Below are 11,789 nucleotides of genomic sequence, written 5' to 3'. Positions count from 1 at the left end.
GTAAAACTTTCTTTTAAAAACATTAAAAACAAAGAACTTCTTCAAAGGATTAAAAAAAGTTTAAAAAAACAACTCCCTCAAAAGGTCTGCATCAACGCAGACCCCTCAAGGGAGTTCTCTATATTGCACAAAGAGAGAGAGGGAGAGAGAGAGAGGAGGTTTGGCCACACCCTTGAGTTTTTCCTTAATAAGTCTCAAGAGGGCTCACGGTTTTGCAGGGGTTTTGGGGTATTCTCCCTTATCAACTTGATATCAGGATAGTGACTGGTACCAGGCTCATTCAAGTGGCCTCTTTGGCAATGATGCAATGCTCATAAGTGGTATTGTGCATGCAAGATGTGTGTCAGCAACTCAACAACGTTCTTCAAGGTCTGTCTTCAAATGCATATGTGTAAACAATGGATATTTGAACGGGCTATTCTATGTCTCTCTTCATCATTGGAATACAATCATGACACAATCAAAAGGACACATCTAATGTTCCGAACACATATGTGCACACAATGGATATTTCAACGTGTTATTCCATGTCTCCCTTCAAACAACTATCTCTCTCACACACACACGTCACCCAGTCACACGTACAAAAATCATGGCCCAATGGAGGAAAAATTTTAATTGATTAATTCATTTTGGAGATATGATTATTCTTGTATCTGCTTTGCAAATAGGAAGAGAGTGTACGCGAGAGAGAGAGAGAGAGAGAGAGAGAGAGAGAGAGAGAGAGTCTCCGGGTTGTGCTTCGACTGCCATCAAGGAACATTACCATTTTGTGAATTAGGTGACATCCCAAGGAACGTAACCCTTTGTGAATTTTAAAGGTGAGTATCATTGAGCAATTAGGCTTTTGACAATTTTAAGAGTGTGAGAGATGATAGACGCAATCCCAAGGAACGTTACCATTTTGTGAATTTTAAAATTCAATATTGCTCAATAGTTTTTTTTTGACACATGGCACTTCTCAAGCCCTCATTCTCCCGCTTCTCAGCACCCTCATTACCTATCTCTCTCAATTATAAGAGCTAGATATTGTACATATTATAAAAATTCTCTTCCCCCCTCATTTTTTTGCTTAACCTCACCCACATGTACACCTCGCATAGCCTGTGTAGCACTACACCTTGGGCCTTGCCCTACTTCCCTAGTAGCTTCGACCTTAGCCTACATTCACGATCACATGTGCAATATGAGAGAGAGATAGATAGTTCTATTATCGTCCTGGGAGGTCAAATATGACCTATGGGACCAAATGAACATGTCACGTGGTGTGAGTGGAGTTCATAAGTGACTCTCGATGCTCAAAAATGGCTGAAATGAGCGTCGCAATAGAGAGTCCACATCGTGGTTGGGAGAGGAAGGTATGTAGGGAGAGATCATGGCTGAATATATGGGGAAAAGAGGACCTAATGTGGTCAAAAGCTGAGCACTCAAGTAGTGTGTGGTACTCACTCTCTCGCACTTGACGAGGGCATAAGGTGCAACGTCGATGACACTCCTCGCCAGTGCCCCAACGTCCTGTCTCGCAGCGTAGAGAATGGGAGCTAAGACGAATGGAGGCAATGGTGCGGATTGCACTCAACGGGATGGGCTCAAGGAGAATGTGTGTGTGTGTGTGTGTGAGAGAGAGAGAGAGAGCATGTGAGAGGAAACACAATCTTGTGCGCTATGGTCAGTGAGAGAAAGAGAGCGCATTTGTAGTGGGAGAAAAAGAGCGAAGCATGTGAGAGGCCCAGACAAACAGCATGAGACATGTTTATGCCCTACAACTCTTAGAGTCAAAGACTCACGAGTCATGTCTCTTGAGTCTCAAATAAGGATACGAAGATAAGAAATATTGGCACTGCACATAGATCACTATTCTATTAGGTTTTGAAGACGGTTTTGCATATACTAGAGAGAGAGAGAGAGAGAGAGAGAGAGAGAGAGAGAGAGAGAGAGAATATAGAAGAGATGCTGAGTAGAGAAGTTGTTCAGGTCAAACTACTACATATAAGACAACATACGCCCATTTTGCATAAATATTCATTCAAATTTTAATTTGCTAAAAAATGTCGCTCAGTGTAAGGTAAGACTCATAAGTGAGAAAGGTTTCACCTTTTTTTGGAACAAGGCATGTGAGCACGTATTGCATTGATCGTCATCTTCAAAACCCATATCTATAAACTTTTATTGCTATGGACGTCTATATTTCCATTCCTGCAAGGTTTGGACGATTGATAACCTATATACCTAGAGTTTGGGATTAACTTTTGACATAAACATGAGATACATTACTACCCTTCCTGGAAAGTATTCAATGGTGATTTACTTAGTGAATGTGACTCAAATTGAACCATTTCCTATGAAATATCATGGCATACTAGTTGTAAACCTGTGTATTGAAGATCCCAATGATGGCTTTCAATGTGACAATTGACAACAAGTTGGCGAGTCTTTTGTCGGTTCACTTATTTAATGAAACAAAACAAGGTAAAAATTTTACAATGCCTCAAATATTTTTAGCTATAATAAATTGTGTGTATGTGTATGTGTGCGAGAGAGAGAGAGAGAGAGAGAGAGAGAGTGTGTTCAATTAAAATTTTGGAATAAATTTGTGCATAAAGGTGCACTTCATTTATAAGATAATCTTAATCGAAATAACTTGTGCCTAAGGGTAACACAAACGAGCACCGTCCATCTCGGCACTTCATGCCAATGGGCGGTCCAAAAAGTATCTTACTCGATTGGTGGGCACTTGAGCATTCACAAACAACGGACAAAGTTATTTTTTTGTGAAAGAGAGTGTGAAAAACTATTGGCTCAGCCGGATATAACTTTGGGTACGTGAACATGTAGTCCAGAGATCAAATCTCCCGTTCGAAATTTTTGTTGAACAACTATCATGGCAATTGCATCCATGTTTTTGGCGGAGGGGATGGTGTTGCCCATAAAAAGTCTAAGGACGGGGGTGACGGGGATGCCTGCTCACACCCTTCATTTTGTGTGTGAATCAAAGTGAGACGCCCATGTATTAGATGACAAACCCTGACTAGTTGTTCGCTTTGTCCATAGAGAATGGGCGGATGTTTGTGAAGCCTCCCTAAGAGTGCATCTCATTTATAAGACATCCTTAATTTTGAGTGAGAGAGAGACAGATACATACAAAAATAGAAAACGATGCCATTGTTACCCAAAAGCTTCATCCTTTTCTACATTGAATTAAATGTTATCACAAAGTATTGAGTTTGTGATTATGATTTTAATGCCTCATATTAGTGTGTCCTCGTGCAAGCTTTGGAACTAATTGGATACATCCGAGCGTGAAGACTATGCATATAAAATATGATAGATATGCACAATTCCCAAGTTCTTATAAACCAAATGTTACGAGACTGTTTTAAATTTCATATTGCCATACTAAATCAAAGTACTATCAATAAATCTACAATTTTTTCGGATCTGCCCATCGTGAGAGCCTATCAAAGGCGAGATGTTTCCCATCTTAACCATGGAGTTTGCAAAGTCAGAAAAGAAGGCATCGTTGTTATGGGCATAACACGAGACGAGAGAGTAAAGCTTCACATACCTACTATCACTACAAAATAATGCTTGGTCAGATTGAAGTAAACCCTCTCCTCGTAGTAAATTTTGGTAATAGGTATTGTCGAACAAATTAGGGGTATGTGGGTCAAGAGAAGACACCATGATCAAATTCCCGCCTTGTGCGACAGGGCACACCTTCTCAAGATGACTTGCATATTGACTACTTAGGGTTGGATCCCGACGAGAAGCCGTATTTTGGAAGTTATACAATCGATTGCTAAAAGTACGGCAATGAGCTCGTCCCATTGTATGTGCCCCTATCATCATAATCAACTATATTGTGTTAATAAGGCTACAATACAATTCACTAATTAGCTTGCATGGAATCTCAATCATATAACTATCATCCACTTTCTTGGATAAATTTGACTAGATTACTAGCTATGGACATTTATTGTTTAATGTGATTAATAAAATTTGAGAAATAATTATGTTGTCAAATTTTAATTGCTTGTTATGACACCGACCTTAAACTCAATTTGCAAGATGGAATGTGCACCTGATAAGACGACAACATCCTCAGCAGAGAGACCCAATCTTTGGAATTTTGCGACAATGATGTCTAGAGTGTCAGTTGGGCCCGGAAGAGCTTGATTTGCTTCACGTGCACTAGCATCAATGCTATCCCTCCTCCCTAGCGACGGCGCCCACCAAGGCCCCCCACTCTGTACACCGTACCACACAAATTCTCTCTCTCTCTCTCTCTCTCTCTCTCTCTCTCTCTCTCTCTCTCTCTCTCTCTCTCTCTCTCTCTCTCTCTCTCTCTCTCTGTGTGTGTGTGTGTGTGTGTGTGTGTGTGTGTGTGTGTGTGTGTGTGTGTGTGTGTGTGTGTGTTCCTTTCTCGTATAAACCTCGATGACAGAGTCGCGGGCTGCGATGGCAAGAATGTCTGCACAAGAGACGGTGAGCGGGCACTCTTGCTCCAGCGCCGCCTTCATGGCATCCACCACCTCAAATCCGCGTAGAGAGTTACGGTTGGGCGCTGCATTCTTCTCACCATGGAAGCTGGGCGTGTCGTCCAGCAGGTTGGAACCGTCGCAACCCTAGCAAAAATATCAACAAGTTCTTATCAGAGATATGGAAGAGAGAGAGAGAGAGAGAGAGAGAGAGAGAGAGAGAGAGAGAGAGTTATACGTTGACAAAGCAGTCGTGGAAATGTAGGCGCAGAAGAGACGCGGCCATACGCGGCTCTTCCTTGACGGCCTGCTGCACGATGCCGTGTACAATCTGGAAGACCTGCGGGCAGGAGTCATCGTAGAAGTCAGGTCTTAGCTCCTGCTCGGCCTCCCCTGCTGCCTCGTCGGCTAGCACCCAACCAATATTGAGTTGGGGCTGGGCTGATAGTGCTACCAACACTAACACTAAAATGAAAAGCCCACCCGCCCAGCTCTTCACCTGCATGCTTATTTAGCTTCTCCACGTACCTCCTCCAATTTCTTCCACCATCTATTTATAACACAAGGATACACTCTTTTCCACCATTAAGTGGCGCTTGGAGTGCTTGCTCCACTAACCCTATCTTTATGGTGCTCATTATTAATTTACTCATCGTTTTAAGAAAGTGGACATGACTCTTCTATGACCCCATCCTTGAATGTCTCCCCTATAGATTCTTTCGACTTGAGCTTATACCTTATGACGTATCAAACACTTATGTTAAGTATGGGTCCTCCGGGATAGATTTGTGTGTGTGTGTGTGTGTGTAAGCATCTTTTCAAAAAGGTAAGCAAGTCTAGTAAGCAGCTAGATACAATGGATCTAGTCAAGTGAGTTAAGAGAGAAGCTCCATGAGGTGTGATCTTAGCACAAAGAACTCAACAACCCTCCTCTTTTGTGTCTCAGAACACCAAGTGCTAATGTCCTTCTTATGGGGTCTATGTCTCCCAATTAGGATAGGCTCACAAAAAAATCGCTCCCCTAGAGAATGGTACCAATAGGAGTAAGGAGTCCTCCCTTGGAGAATTGTCGGTAAGGTGTTGGAAACAAAAAAAACATGATAATCCTTCCGTTGAAAATGTAAAAACAAGGTGGTAGGATACAAATCATGGTATCTCATAGCACATCTTCGACAAAGGATGATGTTTCTTGGTCTTTATCACTCGAGTCTTCACTTGTAAGGTTGTGTTTGCCTTTGTTGCGTTTGTGGTTTTGCCAAAATGTTATATGCATGGATTGATCTTGTAGCAGTCCTTGGATACATGGTTTGCCCATATTGGTTATTCTTGCCAAATGTATAAATGGGTTGATCTTGTAGGAGTCCTTGGATATTAAATGGTGTTTGCAACTACAATGCTTACGTCTTTTTTGCATATGCTCCTCCTACCTCCTGCTTTGTCTCCTTTACCTTCTTCTCTTGCTCCTGAAGTGAGTTGATCAAATCTTCTAGCTTGGGGTTGGATCTTTCTCTTTGAGAATAGTGACTATTTGTGAATAGTTAGCATCGGGTATGTCTTTGAGAAGTAATGCAACATAGTCCTTGTTTTCACATGTGAATCGATTAGGTCCTCTCCTTTCTCCACAGTGAGTCCATAGATCTACATCTTTAGAGAGATTTTGGATTGTTTTGCAATAGCTCCAAAATGATGCTCTCAAGTGATCCATGCCTCATAATCTATAGTGCAACTATCAAGGTAGTGGAGGCATTTGTCTCCTAGAGATGTGCTTGGCATGCTTGAGGCTTTCTCATTTTTTGCATTGAATTGTGTTGGAGGCCGTCTAGTCTCTATCCTCTCTCCCTCCCCTAATGATTAACCACGGACCTTTAAAAAAATATATATTAGTTACCTTTGATCGTGGTCTATCGAGTATGAAACTCTTGGTCATCAAAGATGATCAATGCTTCTTTCCCCATAGTGTACCCCAACTATGCGTGTAGCAAGGAGATGCACTCATAGAAGTGTGTGGAAGGAAGGTCTTCCGCAATTTTCTAAAGGGTAGTGTCGAATCCTTGTGAATTTACACCTAGGTTGAGATATGATTACATATATTGGCCAACATGTGAAGTCACTCCTTACAATGTGAGCAACATTTTACATGAGAGTTTCTCCCCAATGTAAGGCTCAAAACCTCTTCAAAGAGTGCTGCAGGATAGGGGACTTGATATGCTCATTGCGACAAAGCCATTGGTCCAAATGAGGGCTGTAATTGGTTTTAGAAGATGAGCATATGTAAATGACAAGTCGATAGTCAAGGGTTAGATGTCCTATACTAGTGTAATGGGCATATAAAGATCCTTGAAGTCTTGCATTTTTCACCATCATAGATTTGAGTTGATCACGATCTTTCACTCCACAATATAAGAGCTATAATCCTTAATTGGGTGAAAATAGCTTTAATATATTAAATTGGTTGCATAAGGGGGCTACAATCCTTTACTAGGTACAAGTAGTCCTCAATTGTATGATTATATTGAAGATTTATTTGCGTTAGTTCATGCATTGGTTTATACAGAGAGTGCATTATGTATTATAATAAATTATTAGTGCATGAAATGACCAATCATAAATTTTATTGCTTTCGCTTGTTTTTGGCAAACAACTGACATTGTTCAATGTAGAAGTTGATTATTATTTGTAGCATTTGAAATATATGTGTCTTATTGTTTGCAAATCAAAGTACTGGATATATAAATAATCATCAGAATAATAATAATTGCATTGAAAAATTTATAGCATTATTGTAGTTATTATGTTGTGCATAGAGTGTATTGCAATGTGTATGTTTGCTCACAACATAGGTGATCGATATGTGGATTGACTAGCTTGCATTGAAAACCTCATATTGTGTATTTTGGTTACCACTACAAGAGGTTGTGTGCTCTTGTGACGCTGTTAGCGACGGAAATACATTGGGGTTTTATAACCCCCGGCGTCGCTAAAACCGTCGCTAATAGCGTCGCTACGGGAGCGTCGCTATAACCGTCGCTATGACCGTCGCTATGGGCGTCGCTATATAGAGACGCTCATAGCGACGCTCATAGCGACGGTTATAGCGACGTTTACACTGCAGACTATAGCAACGCTACAGAGCCATAAATAGCGACGGTTATAGCGACGCCCGAGAGATTTTTTTTTTGGTGACAGGGCATTGAATGCCCTGCCACCCATCAACCATATTGTACTTGATTCACTTTTTAAAAAAAGTGCAAGGGTAGATAATAGACCCAAAATAGTCACCCACAAGACGCATTGTTTGCAAAATTGACAATTGTACACATCATAGGCAAAATGAATTGATTGGCAAATGTAATAATGACAATTGTACAACATCATAGGCATAAAGAATTGATTGGCAAAAGGAACTGCGGTGACAAATGTAATAATATACATGGTTCAAAAAGACGTCTAAAATCCGTCTCATGATACATAAGCTATGAGAAACCCTAAACTAATGCTATCTAGCTACGGCTAAACCGACGTCGTCTAGTCAGACGTCTCATCGCGTCCAAGCGGCGTATCTGTCGGATTCTGCAAAAAAAGACAATAAGACAGCTTTCAGTAAGTATAAACATATAACGACATTTATAAAACAATACAAAAAATAAAAAAGAGTGAACCCTAATACTAACCATGCCGCCGCGAGAACTGAGAATGTCCATCAAGGCGTTTAAACCCTTCCTGCCTGCGTACTCGCGCTCGTACGGTGTGGGATCACGTCCTGTCATCGACCACTGTCAAAACCTACAAAGATTTCATTATGTTAGAATTAAAAAACTCATAAACCCTAAACTATCGAACATAAAGAGCAATGTGAAAACACTTACAAAATCGGCCTCAAATGATACCCATCCACCGCTCCCCAAGTGGTGCAAGCTCCCTGCCTCTACTCGCGCTCTGGCTGCATCCTTTTGTTGCTTCCACTTGTCGGGATTCTCGCGCGCTGCTTTCTTCACATTCTTCCAATCTTCTTTGGCCAGCCAATCTGGCCTGTTCCACCCATTCTTGATTGCTTTTTGCACTTCGGAACGCTTGTGTTTGCAGTATTCGCGCATTCGAATCTTCATCAGGTCTTCATTGAAGCGCTGATCCCGTGTTGGAACGGGAAACTCATCATGAAGTATGCTGATGACTCTATTTTTTAAATCACTTGGTACTTCACTCCATTTGTTTAGTATGTAGTGTCTAAACAGCTAAGAGCAAAGACCACGCATGCGCGAGATCACCTTCTTGCCGTCATCATCCATGATGATGCCGCCGCTGAAGTCGATGGAGTAAGACAAGCCCTCTGGCCGGTGACGCGTGAACTTGGGTGTCTCGGCAGGGGTCTCTAGCGGCGTGTCGATGGGGGTACGGACGTCAGGTGTCTCCACCGGCGTCTGGGCCCTGAAGCGAGGAGTGTCGAGTGGGGTGGCTCCTGGCGGAGTAGGTAGAGGTGTGTAGCTTCTAGGAACAGTCAGCCGTGCAAAACATGGCGTAGATGGCGATGCTGTGGCTGGTGTGGGGGCGGGCAAAGAAGGGGAGGGTAAAGAGCCTTGTCGAACATGAGGCGGTGTGGAGGCATCGGTGGCGGAATCCCCACAACAACCACCACCGCCACCACTAGAGCGCCGGTGTCTAGACGAGTGTGAAGCTCGTCTCGTCAACGCCGAAGCTTCGGAGCGCGCTGAATGCTCCAAAAGAGAGGGAGATGCGGATGGAGTAGGAACGCACGATGAATGTGGTTATATGTTTATACTTACTGAAAGCTCCGCAGCATTTAGTTTGGGTATAGACAATAAGACAGCTTTCAGTAAGTATAAACATATAACGACATTGATCCGAAAGATATCGAGTAGATCTCCACGGGACAAAAATTCCACAAAAGGTTTTGCGACATTTCCCTCTGCTTCCTCGCATCAAGCATTTCTTCGAATGTAAGTCCATGGCCGCCCTAGCATCATGGCATGAGGAGAATAAATCTTCAGATGGTGTGCTACGAATTCCTGCAGATTGCGTAGCGTGGAAACATATAGATGGAACATGGTCGGATTTTGCTAGGGAAGCTCGAAATTTGCGCTTAGGCCTGGCTATGGATGGCGTAAATCCATTTGGTCAAAGATCAACATCTTACAGTGTATGGCCCGTTGTCATCGTCAACTACAACATTCCCCCGTGGTTGACTACGAAGAAGGGGCACCTATGGCTAAGCTTGATTGTGCCAAGGCGATATAAAGTGGGGAATATGGATGTGTATCTTCGTCCACTATTGGAAGAGCTACAACAATTGTGGATTGGCATAGAGGTGGTGGATATGAGCCGACACACAGGACGACGGAATGCTTTGATCAGAGGCATTCTAATGTGGACCATGCATGACTATCTCGGGCTAACAGAATGCTCAGGTGATCTTTTGACACTCCTCACTCAGACACTGTAAATCTTGTTTTTTCCCATAGTTGATCTATTATCATGTGTATACATGCAGGGCTTCAAACAAGCGGATACAGAGCATGTGTCACATGTGGACCTAGACTGAATGCACGTAGGGCACCCTCACTGAAGAAGCAAATCTACGAAGGTCATCAAGCGTATCTTCCAGAGAATCATGTGTTACGCGACGGCTTTTTGGGAAGAGAGCCACCAAGGATGTCTGCACAAGCATGGTTAGAGCAGAAGGAGATGTGCGATGACGGATTGCCTCCAGGGATGAAGAGACTATCTCTATGGTACGAGTTACCATACTGGCCCCGACTCATGATCAATCACTTGCTCGATCCAATGCACATATTCAAGAATGTGGGTAATCTACTATGGGACCATGTGACCGGCAAGAAAGATACTTTGGGAGCCAGAGTTGACCTTAGAAATGTGGATCGTATGGAGCAATATTGGCCGCAAACAGCGTCTGATGGATCGATAAAACTCCCTAAAGCACCATGGATTTTCACAGGAGCCCAAGAACGCAAAGTAAAAGAGACCATTCGATCTTTGCGGACCCCCACTGGCGTAATGCACTCGCTCCGAACGTGTTTTACTAAAGAAGGAAAGCTTACCGGTTTGAAGTCACACGATTGGCATAAAATGTGTCAGGTACGTTCATAGTGGACTTTAATATCATTGCTGCACATACTTTACAGTTTATTTTACCGGTTGCCATTGAGGGATGTTTGTCTCTCGACATCCGTAACACAATCTACAAACTTGCAAAGCTGGTGCAATGGATCTCACAAAAGGAGATCAACATATTTTGGCGAATGGTATGGAGTCTACGTTGATCTCCTTTTGTGAGATCCATTGCACCAGCTTTGCAAGTTTGTAGATTGTGTTACGGATGTCGAGAGACAAACATCCCTCAATGGCAACCGGTAAAATAAATTGTAAAGTATGTGCAGCAATGATATTAAAGTCCACATTTTATGCAATGATATTAAAGTCCACTATGAATGTACCTGACACATTTTATGCCAATCGTGTGACTTCAAACCGGTAAGCTTTCCTTCTTTAGTAAAACACGTTCGGAGCGAGTGCATTACGCCAGTGGGGGTCCGCAAAGGGAGTTTTATCGATCCATCAGACGCTGTTTGCGGCCAATATTGCTCCATACGATCCACATTTCTAAGGTCAACTCTGGCTCCCAAAGTATCTTTCTTGCCGGTCACATGGTCCCATAGTAGATTACCCACATTCTTGAATATGTGCATTGGATCGAGCAAGTGATTGATCATGAGTCGGGGCCAGTATGGTAACTCGTACCATAGAGATAGTCTCTTCATCCCTGGAGGCAATCCGTCATCGCACATCTCCTTCTGCTCTAACCATGCTTGTGCAGACATCCTTGGTGGCTCTCTTCCCAAAAAGCCGTCGCGTAACACATGATTCTCTGGAAGATACGCTTGATGACCTTCGTAGATTTGCTTCTTCAGTGAGGGTGCCCTACGTGCATTCAGTCTAGGTCCACATGTGACACATGCTCTGTATCCGCTTGTTTGAAGCCCTGCATGTATACACATGATAATAGATCAACTATGGAAAAAAACAAGATTTACAGTGTCTGAGTGAGGAGTGTCAATAGATCACCTGAGCATTCTGTTAGCCCGGGATAGTCATGCATGGTCCACATTAGAATGCCTCTGATCAAAGCATTCTGTCGTCCTGTGTGTCGGCTCATATCCACCACCTCTATGTCAATCCACAATTGTTGTAGCTCTTCCAATAGTGGACGAAGATACACATCCATATTCCCCACTTTATATCGCCTTGGCACAATTAAGCTTAGCCATAGGTGCCCCT

The 11,789-nt window shown here is 42.7% G+C and overlaps 1 protein-coding gene across 1 annotated transcript; it reads right to left on the bottom strand.

The window, feature by feature from the left end:
- Positions 1 to 3,335: 3,335 nt before the first annotated feature.
- Positions 3,336 to 5,001, bottom strand: LOC147440169 (peroxidase E5-like). The gene is made up of 4 exons (XM_086483482.1): positions 4,717 to 5,001; positions 4,434 to 4,625; positions 4,082 to 4,247; positions 3,336 to 3,839 (listed from the first exon to the last, which is right to left on the bottom strand). Exons 1-4 carry the CDS (start codon positions 4,981 to 4,983, stop codon positions 3,397 to 3,399), a joined length of 1,068 nt encoding a protein of 355 aa, XP_086339608.1. The 5' UTR covers positions 4,984 to 5,001; the 3' UTR covers positions 3,336 to 3,396.
- Positions 5,002 to 11,789: the final 6,788 nt, after the last annotated feature.

This window comes from Adiantum capillus-veneris, chromosome 15, assembly GCF_014529385.1.
Source record: "Adiantum capillus-veneris isolate H3 chromosome 15, ASM1452938v2, whole genome shotgun sequence".
NCBI classification, from domain to species: Eukaryota; Viridiplantae; Streptophyta; class Polypodiopsida; order Polypodiales; family Pteridaceae; genus Adiantum; species Adiantum capillus-veneris.
The sequence above is the reverse complement of the archived record's forward strand: the minus strand, read 5'-3'. Positions and strand labels throughout refer to the sequence as shown.

What these genes read in the sequence shown, in the direction of transcription:
- LOC147440169 (XM_086483482.1), bottom strand. Translation starts at nt 4,983, where the DNA reads ATGCAGGTGAAGAGCTGGGCGGGTGGGCTTTTCATTTTAGTGTTAGTG. An exon ending in CCCGCGACTCTGTCATCGAG is followed by an intron (nt 4,248 to 4,433) that starts GTTTATACGAGA and finishes TACGGTGTACAG; the next exon opens with AGTGGGGGGCCTTGGTGGGC. An exon ending in GGATGTTGTCGTCTTATCAG is followed by an intron (nt 3,840 to 4,081) that starts GTGCACATTCCA and finishes TTATGATGATAG; the next exon opens with GGGCACATACAATGGGACGA.